Source organism: Oenanthe melanoleuca, unplaced genomic scaffold (genome assembly GCF_029582105.1).
Source record: "Oenanthe melanoleuca isolate GR-GAL-2019-014 unplaced genomic scaffold, OMel1.0 S011, whole genome shotgun sequence".
Taxonomy (NCBI): domain Eukaryota; kingdom Metazoa; phylum Chordata; class Aves; order Passeriformes; family Muscicapidae; genus Oenanthe; species Oenanthe melanoleuca.
The window spans coordinates 31,428-48,508 of NW_026612660.1; the positions used below are offsets into that span (position 1 = coordinate 31,428).

The 17,081-nt window shown below is 56.4% G+C and overlaps 1 protein-coding gene across 1 annotated transcript; it reads left to right on the plus strand.

Annotated features, from left to right (window-relative positions):
- Positions 1–300: 300 nt before the first annotated feature.
- Positions 301–15,093, plus strand: GPT (glutamic--pyruvic transaminase). Its single transcript, XM_056515598.1, has 12 exons — positions 301–575; positions 4,231–4,320; positions 4,404–4,512; positions 4,586–4,719; positions 6,178–6,212; positions 6,346–6,557; positions 7,963–8,042; positions 8,132–8,268; positions 9,558–9,732; positions 11,325–11,480; positions 13,277–13,389; positions 14,856–15,093. Exons 1-12 carry the CDS (start codon positions 375–377, stop codon positions 14,944–14,946), a joined length of 1,533 nt encoding a protein of 510 aa, XP_056371573.1. The 5' UTR covers positions 301–374; the 3' UTR covers positions 14,947–15,093.
- The last annotated feature ends 1,988 nt before the right edge of the window (positions 15,094–17,081 follow it).

Sequence of the window (17,081 nt, forward strand, 5' to 3'; positions counted from 1 at the left end):
TATCACGTCCCCGGTGTCCCCGATGTCCCCCCCCCGTCCCGCTGCCACCCCTGTCCCTGTCCCCGCTGTCCCGGGTGCCTTTTGCCCGCGGTGCCACCCTGTCCCCGTCCCCTCCCCGCCCCCCCGGTTGCCCGTTGCCCTCCGCTCGTTGCCCCCCCCCGCCGCTTGCCCGTTGCCCGTTGCCCGTTGCCCGTTTCCCCTCGCGGATCCGCCGCACCGCTCCCTCCAAACTCTTTTGTGTTGGGCTGTGAGAACAACTCTTTGGATTCCTCCGGGTTTATTATTATTATTATTATTATTATTATTATTTTTTGGGGTGGAGGACGTGGTGGGGGGGGTGGTGCCGGCGCTGTCGCGATAGCGGCGCTGTCGCGATGCGGGCGCTGAGGGCGCTGCGGCCCCGCAGGCTCCTGGCGATGGCGGCGGCGGCGGCGGCGGCGGCGGCGTCCGGGGGCGGCCGGCGGGGCCGGGTGCTGACCCCGGACACCATGAACCCCGCCATCCGCCGCGTGGAGTACGCGGTGCGCGGCCCCATCGTCACCCGGGCCCTGGAGATCGAGCGGGAGCTGCGCGAGGTACCGGAAAAAAAAAAAAAACCAAAATAATAATTAATAATAGTAATGATGATAATGGAGCCGGGGAACCGGGGGGTAAACCGGGAAAAGCGCGGGGGAGCGGGAACAGCACGGACCGGACCGGGAGAATGCGGGGGTGAAGTGGGAAAAGAAATCCCGAACCGGGAATAGCCCGCGGGAACCGGGAACAGCACACGGGAACCGGGACAAGTTGTCCCGGAGCGGGAAACGGGATCCCGAACCTGGAACAGCACACGGGAACCGGGACAAGTTGTCCCGGAGCGGGAAACGGGATCCCGAACCTGGAACAGCACACGGGAACCGGGACAAGTTGTCTTGAACCGGGAAAAGCGATCCCGAACAGGGAATAGTCCGCGGGAACCGGGAATAACACCCGGGAACCGGGACAAGTTGTCCCGGACTGGGAAAACCCGCCCTGAACCGGGAAAAGTGATCCCGAACTGGGAACAGCCCCCCAAAAACCGGGACAACTTTTCCCGGACCGGGAGAACCGGGCTGTGAACGGGGAAACGCGATCCCGAACCGGGAGCAGCCCCGGGGACTGGGACAGCTTGTCCCGGACTGGGATAATCCGACCCTGAACCGGGAAAAGTGATCCCGAACCGGGAATAGTCCACGGGAACCGGGACAAATTGTCTTGGAGGGGGATAACCCGTCCCTGAACCGGGAACAGCAAACGGGAACTGGGACAAGTTGTCCCGGACTGGGAAAACCCGTCCTGGACCGGGAAACGCGATCCCGAAGCGGGAATAAGACCCGGGAACCGGGACACCCAGTCCCGGACTGGGAGAACCCGGGTGTGAACTGGGAAAAGAGATCCCGAACTGGGAATAACACCCAGAACCGGGAAAACTTGTCCTGGAGAGGGAGAACCCGCCTGTGAACCGGGAAAAGCGACCCCGAACCGGGAAAAGCGATCCCGAACCGGGAACAGCCCCCAAAAACCGGGACAAGTTGTCCTGAACCGGGAAACGCGATCCCGAAGCGGGAATAACACCCGGGAACCAGGAAAACTTGTCCTGGAGCGGGAGAACGTGACCCTGAACTGGGAAAAGTACACGGGAACTGGGACAGCTTGTCCCGGACTGGGATAATCCGACCCTGAACCGGGAAACGCGATCCCGAACCGGGAACAGCCCCCGAAAACCGGGACAACTTGTCCCGGACCGGGAAAAGCAACCCCCGAACGGGGACAGGTTGTCCCGACTGGGATAATCCGACCCTGAACTGGGAAACGCGATCCTGAACTGGGAATAGTCCACGGGAACCGGGATAAACCCCCCAAAACCGGGATAAACCCCCAAAATCGGGATAACCCCCCCAAAACCGGGAAAAGCTCCCCAAAACCGGGAAACCCCCCCAAAATGGGGATAACTCCCCTAAAATCGGGATAATCCTCCCAAAAATCGGGATAAGCCCTAAAATCGGGATAAAACCTCTCAAAATCGGCATAAATCACCCCCAAAACGGGATAATCACCCAAAAACCGGGATATCAACCTCAAAATCGGGAAAACCCCCTAAAATCGGGATAAAACCCCCAAAATCGGGATAATCCCCCCAAAAAATCGGGAGAATTTCCCAAAATCGGGATAACCCCTCCCAAAATCGGGATAAATACCCCTCCAAAAATCGAGACAAGCTCCCAAAAATCGGTATAAACCCCCAAAAACCGGGACAATCCCCCCAAAAATCGGGATATCATCCCCAAAATCGGGATAACAAAAAGAAAATATTTTTCCCCAAAAAACCGATTTTTTCCTCAAAAAAGGGATTTTATCCCAGAAAAAGAGATTTTTTTTTCCCAAAAAATGGATTTTACCCCCCAAAAATAGCTTTTATCCCCTAAAAAGTTGGTTTTACCCAAAAAAAGGATTTTTCAAAAAAAATGGGGCTTTATCCCCCCAAAAAGAGGTTTTGCTTCTCAAAAAAAAAGTTTTTTTCCCCCAAAAAAGAGAGTTTATCCCAAAAAGGGTTTTACCCCCCAAAACTGGGTTTAATCTCCCCCAAAAAAATTTTTCCCCCAAAAAAAGGGGGTTTACCCCCAAAAAAGGAGTTTTATCCCAAAAAAAAAACTTTTCTTCCCCAAAAAAACCGATTTTACCCCAAAAAAGTGATTATTTTTTTCCCCACAAAAGGGAATTATTTTCCCCAAAACAGGAGGGTTTTTTTCCCCTCCAAAATGGATTTTTTCCCCAAAAAAAGGATTTTTTTTTTTACCCCTCCAAAAAGGGATTTTATCCCCCCAGGATCCTCCCCCAAATTCCAGGAACCCCCCCAAAATCAGGGTCCCCTCTGTCCCTGTTCCCTCCTGGGATCCTTTTTCGGGCGGGGAGGGGTTTGGGGACACGCGGTGGTGGCAGGGGTGACACCGGGTGACACCGGGTGACACGGGTGACACGCTGGGGGCGGTGCCACCCGCGGTGGCCAAAGTCCGGAGGGAGGTGGCGCTGGGGGGTGGGGACAGCGCTGTCACCGTGCCAGGCTGGCCCCAAAGTGTCCCCAAGGTGTCCCCAAGGTGTCCCCAAGGTGTCCCCAAGGTGTCCCCAAGGTGTCCCCAAAGTGTCCCCAAGGTGTTGTCGATGTTCCCAGGGAAGGGACACGGGGGTGACGTCACTCGGCTGGTGGCACTCAGGGGACACTCGGGGGTGGCCCTGGGTGGGGACAGAAGGGTCGTGACCCTGATTGTCACTGTCACTGTGTCACCGTCACTGTGTCTCTGTCATTGTCACTGTGTCACTGTCACTGTTTCACTGTCACTGTGTCACTGTCCCTGTCACTGTCACTGTCACTGTCACTCTGTGTCACTGTTGCTGTCACTGTTATTGTCCCCATCCCTTTGTCCCCATCCCTGTCCTTGCTGTCCCTTATCCCTGTCCTTGTCCCCATTCCTGTCCCTGTCCCTGTCCTTGTCGCTGTCCCTGTCCCTGACTGTCCCTGTCCCTGTCCCCATTCTTGTCACTTGTGTCTTATCCCTGTCCCTCCTCATCCCTGTCCCAGTCTCTCTCCATTCCTGACCCTGTCCCCTGCTGCTGTCCCTGTCCCCTTGTCCTTGTCCCCATTCCTGTCCCTGTCCCTTCCTTCATTCCTGTCCCCTTGTCCTTGTCCCCATCCCACACCCTCTCCCTGTCCCTATCCCTTGTCCCCACTGCTGTCCTCATCCTTGTCCCCATCTCTTGTCCCTGTCCCCTTCCCTGTCCCTGCCGCCTGTCCCCAACTCTGTCCCTTGTCCCTATCCCTGTCCCCATCTCTGTCCCTGTTCCCTTCCCTGTCCCTGCTGTCCCCATCTCTGTCCCCATTCCTTTTCCTCATCCCCATTCCTGTTCGCTTGTCCCCATCCGTTGGCCCCATCCCTGCCCTGTGTACTTTCCCCATCCCTGTCCCTGTCCCTGTCCCTGTCCCTGTCCCTGTCCCTGTCCCTGTCCCTGGCTGTCCCTGTCTCCATTGTTGTCCTTTGTCCCCATCCCTGTGCCTTGTCCCTCTCCCTGTCCTTCCTTTCCCTCTTTGTCCCCGTCCCTGTCCCTTCTCCCAGTCCCCATTCCTGTCCCCATCCCTGTCCCTGTCCCTGTCCCTGTCCCCACCCTGTCCCTGTCCCCACTGTCCCCGTCCCCACCGCTGTCCCCTCTGTCCCTCAGGGTGTCCCCAAACCCTTCACCGAGGTGATCAAGGCCAACATCGGTGACGCGCACGCCATGGGCCAGCAGCCCATCACCTTCCTGCGCCAGGTACGGCCACCCCCGGCTGTCCCCCGGGCTGTCCCCTCGCTGTCACCTCCCTGCCACCTCCGTGTCACCCCCTGTCCCCGCAGGTGACCGCGCTCTGCCTCTGCCCGGAGCTCATGAACGACCCGTCCCTCCCCAGCGACGCCAAGGAACGAGCGCAGCGGCTGCTGGCGGCGTGCGGCGGCCAGAGCGCGGGTGGGTGTCACCTCTGGGGACACGCGGGGGAGGTGACACCGGCCTGGAAGGTGACACCCGGCTGTCCCCGCAGGGTCCTACAGCGCCAGCCCCGGGATACAGATGGTGCGGGAGAACGTGGCGCGCTACATCGAGCGCCGCGACGGCGGCATCCCCTCCCACCCCGACGACATCTTCCTGTCCACGGGCGCCAGCGACGCCATCGTGGTACGGCGACACCGGGCGGCGCCGGTGACACGGGTGACATCGGTGACACCACCCCCATCCCGGGCGCGGTGCCACCCCCCGGCCGTTCCCACGGTGCTCAGTGACAAAGGGACCTTTGTGGCGCTGCTGGCGCCGGTCCCCGGGGGAGGTGGCGCGTCCTTGGTGTCCCCACGGAGCGCTGGAGACAGTGCCAGCTCCGGTTTGGGGACAATGCCAGCTCCCTCCTTGGGGACAGTGCCAGCTCCCTCCTTGGGGACAGTGCCAGCTCCGGTTTGGGGACAGTGCCAGCTCCGGTTTGGGGACAGTGCCAGCTCCCTCCTTGGGGACAGTGCCAGCTCCCTCGTTGTCACCAAGGCCGAGGGGTTGCCGTGGTGATGGTGGCGCTGTCCCCTCCTTGTCCTCTCCTTGTCCCCTCGTTGTCCCCCCGCGTTGTCCCCGCGTTGTCCCCTCGCTGTCCCCGTGTCCGCACGTCACCGCCTGGCTGTCCCCGGGCTGTCCCCAAGTTGCTGAGCCTGCATTGTTCTCACTGTCCCTTGTCCCCAGCATGTCCCCGTGATGTCCCCTGATGTCCCCGTGGTGTCCTCATTCCCATTCCCACCCCAGCCATGTTCCCGTGATGTCCCCATGTCCACATAGAGTCCCCAAGATGTCCCTGTGCCCCCAGCAACCCGTCCCCTCTTTGTGCCCATCCTGTCCCCATTCCCACCCACACGCTGTCCCCTTGCTGTCCCCACGATGTCCCCACAATCTCCTGATTCCCACTGCCTGCTGTCCCCCGTCTCTGTCCCCACACTGTCCCCATGATGTCCCCTTGGTGTCCCTGATTCCCATCCCACACTGTCCGCTCACTGTCCCCATGATAGTCCTCACAATCTCCTGAAGTCCAGCCTATCCTGTCCCCTCACTGTCCCCTCACTGTCCCCACAGTGTCCCGATCCCCACCCCAACCTGTACCCTCACCAACCCCATGTCCCCATGATGTCCCCACGATGTCCCCACAATCTCCCAATCCCCACCTCTCACTGTTCCCTCGATGTCCCGATCCCCATCCCAGGCTGTCCTCTCACTGTCCCCACGATGTCCCCACAATGTCCTCACTGTCTTCCTCTGTCTCCCCAGAACATCCTGAAGCTGCTGGTCGCGGACTCAGGCTGATCCCAATCCCCATCCCAGGCTGTCCCCTCACTGTCCCCTCACTGTCCCACTCTGTCCCCAGAACATCCTGAAGCTGCTGGTGGCGGGCTCGGGCGTGTCGCGCACGGGGCTGCTGGTCCCGATCCCCCTCCCATCCTGTCCCCTCGCTGTCCCCTCACTGTCCCCAGTGACTGATCCCCATCCCAGGCTGTCCCCTCGCTGTCCCCTCGCTGTCCCCTCACTGTCCCCAGTGACTGATCCCCATCCCAGGCTGTCCCCTCGCTGTCCCCTCACTGTCCCCTCACTGTCCCGCTGTGTCCCCAGAACGTGCTGAAGCTGCTGGTGGCGGGCTCGGGCGTGTCGCGCACGGGGGTGCTGATCCCCATCCCATCCCAGGCTGTCCCATCCCTGTCCCCTCGCTGTCCCCTGATTGTCCCCTCGCTGTCCCGCTGTGTCCCCAGAACGTGCTGAGCTGCTGGTGGCGGGCTCGAGCGTGTCGCGCACGGGGGTGCTGATCCCGATCCCGCAGTACCCGCTGTACTCGGCGGCGCTGGCCGAGCTGGACGCCGTGCAGGTCAATTATTACCTGGCCGAGGAGCGCTGCTGGGCGCTGGACGTGGCCGAGCTGCGCCGGGCGGTGGCCGAGGGCCGGCAGCGCTGCTGCCCCCGCGTGCTCTGCATCATCAACCCCGGCAACCCCACCGGTAACGGGGCGGGGACGGGGCCGGGGGTGTGCGGGACGTGGGGTGGGGGACGTGGGGTGGGGTGGGATTTAAGGGATCCATGGGATGGGATCTGGGAGATGGGGTCCGTGGGATGGGATCCATGGAATGGGATCTGTGGGATGGGATGGGATCCATGGGGTGGGATCCATGGGATGGGATGGGATGGGATGGGATGGGATGGGATGGGATGGGATGGGATGGGATGGGATGGGTTCCATGGGGTGGGATTCATGAGATGGGATTCGTGGGATAGGATTTGTGGGATGGGATACATGGGATGGTATTCAAGGGATTTGTGAGGTGGGATCCATGGGATGGGATCCATGGAATGGGATGGGATCCTTAAAATGGGATCCATGGGATGGGATCTATGGGATCCATGGGATGGTGTGGGATCTATGGGATGGGATGGGATGAAATCATTAAAATGGGATTCATGGCATGGGATTCATGGCATGGGATCCATGGGAAGGGATCCATGACATGGGATCCATGACATGGGATCCATGGGATGGTGTGGGATCCATGGTCTGGGACACCTGGAGTGGGATAGAATCCATAGTAGAAGACCTGGAGTGGGATTCTGGGGTGGGATGGGGACCCCAAAACTGGGCTGGGACCCCAAAACTGAGCTTTGATCCATAGACTGGGATAGGGACCCCAAAACTGGACTGGGATCCTGGGGCTGAACTGGGACCCCAAAACTGGATTGGGTTCCTGGGACTGGACTGGGACCCCAAGGCTGGACTGGGACCCCAAAACTGGACTGGGTTCCTGGGCTGGAATGGGACCCCAGGACTTGAGTAGGACCCCAGGACTGGACTGGGACCCCAGATTTGGGACCCCAAAACTGAACTGGGAACTCTGGGCCCGACTGGGACCCCAGAGTTGGGACTCCAAAACTGGACTGGGACCCCAAAACTGGGCTGGGACTCCTGGGCTGGACTGGGACCCCAGGACTTGAGTGAGACCTCAAGACTGGACTTGGACCCCAAAACTGGACTGGGACCCCAAAACTGGATTGGGACCCCAAAACTGGACTAGGACCTCAGGACTGAACTGGGAACTCTGGGCCCGACTGGGACCCCAGAGTTGGGACTCCAAAACTGGACTGGGACCCCAAAACTGGGCTGGGACTCCTGGGCTGGACTGGGACCCCAGGACTTGAGTGAGACCTCAAGACTGGACTTGGACCCCAAAACTGGACTGGGACCCCAAAACTGGATTGGGACCCCAAAACTGGACTAGGACCTCAGGACTGAACTGGGAACTCTGGGCTGGACTGGAAAACTAAGACAGGACTGGGAACTCATGACTTGGACCCCGAGACTGGACTGGGACCCCCAGTTTCCAGTGTCCCCATGTCCCCTCTGGGTGTCCCCAGGCCAGGTGCAGAGCCGCGAGTGCATCGAGGCCGTCATCAAGTTCGCCTACGAGGAGAAACTTTTCCTCATGGCTGACGAGGTGGGCGGGGCCGGGGGTGGGTGGGAGGTGACCCTGGGGTGTCCCCCATTCCCAGGAAAAGGCTGGAATTCCCGGGATGTCCCCCCCAGGTGTACCAGGACAACATCTACGCTGAGGGCTCGGCCTTCTACTCGTTCAAGAAGGTGCTGAAGGAGATGGGGCCGCCCTACGCCGAGGAGGTGGAGCTGGCCTCGTTCCACTCCATCTCCAAGGGATTCATGGGAGAGTGAGTGCTGGGAATTCCTGGGAATTCCGGGATCCCACGGGAGCTCAGGATGGGGCGGGGAGGGTGGAGGGATGGAGATGCCACCAGCACATGGGTGTTCCAGGGTGGGATTGGGGTCATGGATTGTCATGGATGTCATGGATTGGGGTCATGGATTGTCATGGATGTCATGGATGTCATGGATGTCAGGGATGTTGTGGATGTCATGGATGTCGTGGGTTGGGGACGGAGGTGCCACCAGCCCGTGGATCCCCTGGACGTGGATTGGAGATTCCATGGATGCCATGTCCTATCCATGGATCCCATCCCAAACCCCATCCATGGATCCCATTCCAAACCCCCATCCATGCATCCCATCCATGGATCCCATCCATGGATCCACCCGTGGGTCCTTCTCCATAGGTTCCCATCCACAGATTCCCATCCCAAACCCTCATCCATGCATTCCATCCATGAGTTCCACCAGTGGATCCCACCCATGGATCCCATCCCAAACCCCATCCATGGATCCACCCGTGGATCCCTCTCCATAGGTTCCCATCCATGGATTCCCAGCACAAACCCTCATCCATGGGCTCCATCCATGGGTTCCATCCATGGATTCTCACCCACAGATCCCATCCACGGATCCCATCCCAAACCCCCATCCATGGATCCACCCACGGATCCCATCCCAAACCCCCATCCATAGATCCCATCCATGGATGCCATCCGAAATCCCATCCATAGATCCCATCCATGGATCCCATCCCAAACCCCATCGATGGATCCCATCCATGGATCCCATCCCAAACTCCCATCCATGGATCCCATCCCAAACCCCCATCCATGGATCCACCCACGGATCCCATCCCAAACCTCATCCATGGATCCCATCCCAAACCCCCATCCATAGATCCACCCATGGATCCCATCCCAAATCCCATCCATAGATCCCATCCATGGATCCCATCCCAAACCCCATCGATGGATCCCATCCATGGATCCCATCCCAAACCCCATCCACGGATCCCATCCCAAACCCCATCCATGGATCCCATCCATGGATCCCATCCCAAACTCCCATCCACAGATCCCATCCCAAACCCCATCCATGGATCCACCCACGGATCCCATCCCAAACCCCATCCATGGATCCCATCCACAGATCCCATCCCAAACCCCATCCATGGATCCCATCCCAAACCCATCCATAGATCCCATCCATGGATCCCATCCCAAACCCCACCCACGGATCCCACCCCTGGATCCCATTCCCGGATCCGGGTGCGATTCCCGACGTGCGGCAGGTGCGGCCTGCGGGGCGGATACATGGAGGTGGTGAACATGCACCCCGTGGTGAAGGCCGAGCTCGCCAAGCTGGTGTCGGTGCGTCTGTGCCCGCCCGTGCCCGGACAGATGATCCTGGACACCGTCGTGGACCCGCCCAAACCCGGAGAGCCGTCCTACGAGAGATTCCAGGCTGTACGGAGCGGGATTGGGATTGGGATCCATGGGACTGGGATAATGGGACTGGGATAATGGGATTGGGATTGGGATCGATGGGATAACGGGATCCATGGTCATGGACCATCCCAAACCCGGAGAGCCGTCCTACGAGAGATTCCAGGCTGTACGGAGCGGGATTGGGATTGGGATCAATGGGATTGGGATTGGGATCAATGGGATTGGGATTGGGATCGATTGGATAACGGGATCCATGGTCATGGACCTGCTCAAACCCAGAGAGCCGTCCTATCAGAGATTCCAGGCTGTACGGAGCGGGATTGGGATCCATGGGATCCATGGGATCCATGGGATCCATGGGATTTGAATCAGTGGGATTGGGATAATGGGATCGATGGGATAACGGGATCCATGGTCATGGACCTGCTCAAACCCGGAGAGTCGTCCTATGAGAGATTCCAGGCTGTACGGAGCGGGATTGGGATTGGGATCAATGGGATTGGGATAATGGGATTTGGATCAATGGGATTGGGATCAATGGGATTGGGATTGGGATCAGTGGGATTGGGATAATGGGATTGGGATTGGGTTCGATTGGATAACGGGATCCATGCTCATGGACCCACCCAAACCCGGAGAGCCGTCCTACGAGAGATTCCAGGCTGTACGGAGCGGGATTGGGATTGGGATCAATGGGATTGGGATAATGGGATTGGGATCAATGGGATTGGGATCAATGGGATTGGGATTGGGATCAATGGGATTGGGATTGGGATCGATTGGATAACGGGATCCATGGTCATGGACCTGCTCAAACCCAGAGAGCCGTCCTACGAGCATATCCAGGCTGTACAGACTGGAATCAGTGGGATTTGGTTTGGGATTGGGATTGGGATTGGGATTAATGGGATCAATGAGATAATGGGATCCATGGTCATGGACCTGCCCAAACCCAGAGAGATGTCCTATGAGAGATTCCAGGCTGTACGGAGTGGGATTGGGATTGATGGGATTGGGATTGATGGGATTGGGATTGATGGGATTGGGATCGATGGGATTGGGATTTGGATTGGGATCAATGGGATTGGGATTGGGTTGGGATGGAATCCACGGGATAATGCATAATGGGGTAATGGAGTACTGGGGTAACGGGATGGGATGGGATGAGCTGGGATGAACTGGGATGAACTGGAACACGATTCCCACCGTTTTTCAGGAGGAGGCGGTGCAGGGCGCGCTGGCGGGATGGGATTGGGGATGGAATTGGGATGAACTGGGATGAACTGGGATGAACTGAGATGAGCCGGGGTGAACTAGGATGCCCTGGAACACGATTCCCACCCTTTTCCAGGAGAAGGAGGCGGTGCAGGGCGTGCTGGCGGGATGGGATGGAATTGGGATGAACTGGGATGAGCTGGGATGAACTGGGATGAGCCGGGATGAACTGGGATGAACTGGAACACGATTCCCACCCTTCTCCAGGAGAAGGAGGCGGTGCAGGGCACGCTGGCGGGATGGGATTGGGGATGGAATTGGGATGAGCTGGGATGAACTGGGATGAGCCGGGATGAACTGGGATGCCCTGGAACACGATTCCCACCCTTTTCCAGGAGAAGGAGGCGGTGCTGGGCGCGCTGGCCGAGAAGGCGCGGCTGACGCAGGAGATTTTCAACCAGACGCCGGGGATCCACTGCAACCCCGTGCAGGGCGCCATGTACTCCTTCCCCCGCATCGACCTCCCGGCCCGCGCCATAGCGGCTGCAAAGGTACCGGAGCAAACACCGGGATTTGAACTGGGAGCGCTGGGATGGGAGCTGGGAACACTGGGATACAGACTGGGAACACTGGGATACGAACCGGGAACACTGGGATACGAACTGGGAGCACTGAGATACAAACTGGGAACACTGGGATGGGAGCTGGGAACACTGGGATACAGACTGGGAAAACTGGGAGATGTGGGAATGGGCAGGATCCAAACTGGGAGCATCGACATCCCGCTGCGCGTCGTGGCGGCTGCAAAGGTGTCGGAACTGGGAGTGCTGGGATACAAACCAGGAACACTGGGATACAAACTAGGAACACTGGGATACGAACTGGGAACACTCGGATACGAACTGGGAACACTGAGATATGAACTGGGAACACTGAGATACAAACTGGGAACACTGGGATACAAACTGGGAACACTGGGATACAAACCAGGAACACTGGGATACAAACTGGGAACACTGGGATACAAACTGGGAACACTGAGATACGAACTGGGAGCACTGAGATACAAACTGGGAACACTGGGATACAAACTGGGAACACTGGGATACAAACTAGGAACACTGGGATACAAACCAGGAACACTGGGATACGAACTGGAAACACTGAGATATGAACTGGGAACACTGAGATACAAACTGGGAACACTGGGATACGAACTGGGAACACTGGGATACAAACCAGGAACACTGGGATACAAACTGGGAACACTAGGATACAAACTGGGAACACTGGGATACAAACTGGGAACACTGAGATACGAACTGGGAGCACTGAGATACAAACTGGGAACACTGGGATACAAACTGGGAGATGTGGGAATGGGCAGGATCCAAACTGGGACCATCGACCTCCTGCCACACGCACTGGCGGTGGTGAAGGTATGGGAATGGATGGGATCTGAACTGGGAACACTGGGATACACACCGGGAACACTGGGATACCCACTGGGAACGGATGGGATCCACACTGGAAATGGGGGGGATGGATGGGATCCAAACTGGGAGCATCAAAATCCCAGTGCAGACACTGGTGGCGGCAAAGGTACTGGAGCGAACACTGGGATCTGAACTGGGAACGCTGGGATCCAAACTGGGATGGGCAGGATCCCAACTGGAATGGACGGGATCCAAACTGGGAGACGTGGGGATGGATGGGATCCAAACTGGGACAGACAGGATCAAAACTGGGATGGGTGGCATCAATCCTGATCCCTATGGGATTCATTGGGATTGATCCCAGGATTTGTGGGATTTTTTGGAATCAGTCCCAGGAATTGTGGGATTCATTTGGATAGATCCCAGGAATTTTGGGATTCGTTGGGATAGATCCCAGTAATTGTGAGATTATTTGGGATCAATCCCAGTAATTGTGAGATTATTTGAGATCAATCCCAAGAATTGTGGGATTCATTGGGATCAGTCCCAGGAATTGTGAGACTGGTTGGGATCAACCCCAGGAATTGTGGGATTCATTGGGATCAACTCCAGGATTCGTGGGACTTTTTGGGATTGATCCCAGGAAATTAGTGATTCATTGGGATCAATCCAGGAATCGTGGAATTCATTGGGATCAATCCCAGGAATTTCGGGATTCGTTGGGATAGATCCCAGTAATTGTGAGATTATTTGGGATCAATCCCAGTAATCATGAGATTATTTGGGATCAATCCCAGGAATTCAGTGACTTTTTGGGGACTGATCCCATGTGGGGCGTGTGGGCCCATCTCCCACCCCGCTGTGGGGTCAGATCCTGTTTTCCTGACCCTGTTCCCAATCCCGAATCCCAGGAGAAGAAGCAGGCCCCGGACATGTTCTTCTGCATGCGGCTCCTGGAGGAGACCGGGATCTGCGTGGTGCCGGGCAGCGGCTTCGGCCAGAAGGAGGGAACCTTCCACTTCCGGTGGGTTTGGGATCCCCCACCCCAAATCCACAAATTCCTGGGATCACCCATCCCAAATTCACAAATTCCCCAGGTTTGGGATCCCCCACCCTGAATTCCCTGTTCTTGTCCCCCACCCCAAATTTTCCTGGTTTTGGGATCCCCCACCCCAAATCCACAAATTCTTGGGATCCCCCATTCCAAATTCCCTGTTCTTGGGAGATCCCACCCCAAATTCCCCGGGTTTGGAATCCCCCACCCCAAATTCACAAATTCCTGGGATCACCCACCCCAAATTCCTCATTCCCAGGATCTCCAACCCCAATTTCCCTGGTTTTGGGATCCCCATCCCAAATAACCCGTCTCTACCCCAAATTTGCTGGTTTTGGGATCATTCACCTCAAATTCCTTGGTTTTGGGATCCCCATCCCAAATTCCCCGTTCCAAGCATCCCCCATCCCAAATTCCCTGTTCTTGGGAGATCCCATCCCAAATTCCCTGTCCTCACCCTAAATTCCCTGGGTTTGGGGTCCCCCACCCCGAATTCCCAAATTCCTGCGATCCCCAACCCAAATTTCCCTGTTCTTGAGATTCCCTTTCCAAATTCCCCGTTCCCAGGATGTCCCATCCTAAATTCCCTGTTCTTGGGAGATCCCATCCCAAATTCCTGGTCCCCAGCCCAAATTCCCTGTTCTTGGGATCCCCCATCCCAAATTCCCCATTCTTGGGATTCCTTTTCCCAAATTCCCTAGTTTTGAGATCCCTCACCCCAAATTCCCTGTTCCTGGGATTCCCACCCCCAACTCCTCATTCCCAGGATCCCCCATCCCAAATTCTCTGTTTTAGGGCTCCCCATCCAAATTTCTTGTTCTTGGCATCCCCTGCCCCAAATTCCCTGTTCTTGGGATTTCCCCATCCCAAATCCCCAAATCCCTCATCCCATATTCCCAAATCCCCCAAATCCCAAATTCCCAAATCCCCACAACCCAAATTCCCAAATCCCCCCAAATCCCCAAATTTCCAAATCCCCACAGCCCAAATCCCCCTACCCCAAATTTCCTGTTCTTAGGATCCCCCACCCCAAATTCCCAAATTCTTGGGATCCCCACCCCAGATTCCCTGTTCTTGGAATCCCCCACGCCGAATTCACAAATTCCTGGCATCTCCTACCCCAAATTCCCAAATGCCCTCATCCCAAATGCCCTTATCCCAAATTCCCAGATCCTCCAAATTCCCAGGTCCCCCCAAATTCCCAAATCCCCAAATTCTCCCACCCCAAATCCCCTCTCCCACATCTCAAATCCCCAAATCCCCCCACCCCAAATTCCCAAATTCCCAAATCCCCACCCATTGCTTGCCCACGATTTTTGGGATTTATGGATGGATTTCATCTCCCAGTGGGGGATTTTTTTTTTTTTTTTAATCCCATAAATATTTGAGAATATTTGGGAATATTTGGGAATATTTGGGAATATTTTCCCGCCCAGGATGACGATCCTGCCGCCCACGGAGAAGCTGAAGATCCTCCTGGAAAAGCTCAGCGCCTTCTACACCAAGTTCGTCAATGAATTCTCGTAACGAGGGCGCGGCGCTAATTAACGTCACCCCTGATGTCACCTCCCCATTCCGGGGGAATCCAGCACTTTTTATCTTTTGGGAATTCCGGGGCAGGTCCCCCCATCCTCAGGGAGGTGTCCCCAAATAAAGGACAGTGACCAGCGGTGACTGGAGTTGTTTTTTTGGGATAGGAGGGAATTTGGGGGAATTTTGAATTAGGGGAATTCCCGCGGGTTTTTCTACGTTGGGAATTACAGATCTTTCAATATTTGGGAATTCCAGTTCCTCCAATCCTTGGGAATTGCAGGTCTTTCAATATTTGGAAATTCCAGTTCCCCCTATCCTTGGGAATTTCAGCTCCAATCCTTGGGAATTCCAGTTCCTCCAAATTTTGGGAATTTCAGCTTCTCCAACCCTTGGGAATTCCAGCTCCCCCAAATTTTGGGAATTCCAGCTCCAATCCTTGGGAATTCCTGTTCCTCCAATCCTTGGGAATTACGGCTCCTTTAATTTTTGGGAATTTTAGCTCCAAGCCTTGAGAATTCCAGTTCCTCCAATATTTGGGAATTCCAGCTTCTCCAACATTTGTGAACTCCAGTTTCTCCAGTCCTTGGGAATTCCAGCCCCTACAATTCTTGGGAATTCCAGCTCAAATCCTTGGGAATTCCGGCTCCTCCAAATCTTTGGATTTCCCAGTCCCAGATTCTGCAATTCTCCCCCTGATTCCCAAAAAATCCTACCCAGATTCCCAAAATCCAATCCCAGATTCCCAAATTTGCTTCCAGAACTCCAAGAATGCAATCCCGGATTCCCAAAATCCTCAAATCCCAAATTCCCAAGTCTCCAAATCCACAAATCTCGACTCCCCAGTATTCCAAAATCTCAGCATCCCAAAATCCCAACATCCCAGGATTCCAGCATCCCGAAATCCCAACATCCAACAGTCCCAAATTCCAACAAGTCCCAATCCCAATATCTCAAAATCCTAACACCCCAAAATCCCCAAATCCATCACCCCGAAATTCCAGCACTCAACATCCCAAAATCCCAAAATCCCACTATCCCAAATCCCAATGACCCATCCCAAATCCAGCACCCAGCTCCAATATACAGCATCCCAACATCCCAAAATCCCACATCCCAAACTCCCAAAATCCCACATCCCAAACTCCTCCCAAAATCCCACATCTCAAACTCCCAAAATCCCCAAATCCCGAAATTCCCAACATTCAATATCTCAAAATCCAAGACTCAACACCCAAAATCCCAACAGGCAACGTTCCCAAATTCCCGAATCCCCAAATCCCAAAATCCCAAAATCACACCACCAAACGCCCAACCCCCTGTCAGCCCCCACCCCACAATGTCCCCAATGTCCTCAATGTCCTCAATGTCCCCAATCCTCAAATGTTCCCAATGTCCCCAATTATCCCCCCACTGTCTGCAGTCCCCTCAATGTCCCCAATGTCCCCCAGTGTCCCAACAGCTCCCAATGTCCCCCCAATGTTCCCCCACTGTCCCCAATCTCCCAATGTCCTCACTGTCTCCCCAGTCCTCCCAAATCTGCCCAAAGTCCCCATGGTCCCCAGTCCCCCCAGTGTCCCCCTTGTCCCTGTCCCCTCTGTCCCCGCTGTCCCCTGTCCCATACCCCAGCTGTCCCCGCTGTCCCCTGCCCCCAGCCCACAGTCGCTCCCAGCTGTCACCCCACCCGTGTCAGAGTGCCCCCAGTGTCCCCACAGTGTCCTGGACATCCCCAGTGTCCCCAGAGTGTCCCCATGTCCCCAGGACGTGCCACACCCTTGAATCCCTGCAGTGTCCCCTGTGCCCAGGACGTCCCGTGGGGACATTGACCCTGGAGAGCACCATGGACCCTCAGTGTCCCCAGGGTGTCCCCAAGGTGTCCCCAGGGTGTCCTCAGGGTGTCCAGGACATCCCCAATGTTCCCAGGGTGTCCCCAAGTCCCCAGGATGTGTCCCTGTCCCCTCTGTCCCTGTCCCTGTCCCTGTCCCTGTCCCCTCCCTGTCCTGTCCCCCCGGTCACACCCGGGCCTGGCTCCGGGCTCGGGGCGGGATCTCGAATTTTGGGAACACTCGGGATCCCTTGGCTGGGGGCTGGCACCGGAATAATGGGATTGGGATAATGGGAATGGGAATAAT

Coding starts and splice junctions, on each gene's coding strand:
- GPT (XM_056515598.1), top strand. CDS start 375: ATGCGGGCGCTGAGGGCGCTGCGGCCCCGCAGGCTCCTGGCGATGGCG. Junction 6,558..7,962: donor CAACCCCGGCAACCCCACCG/GTAACGGGGCGG, acceptor GGGTGTCCCCAG/GCCAGGTGCAGAGCCGCGAG. Junction 8,269..9,557: donor TCCAAGGGATTCATGGGAGA/GTGAGTGCTGGG, acceptor GACGTGCGGCAG/GTGCGGCCTGCGGGGCGGAT.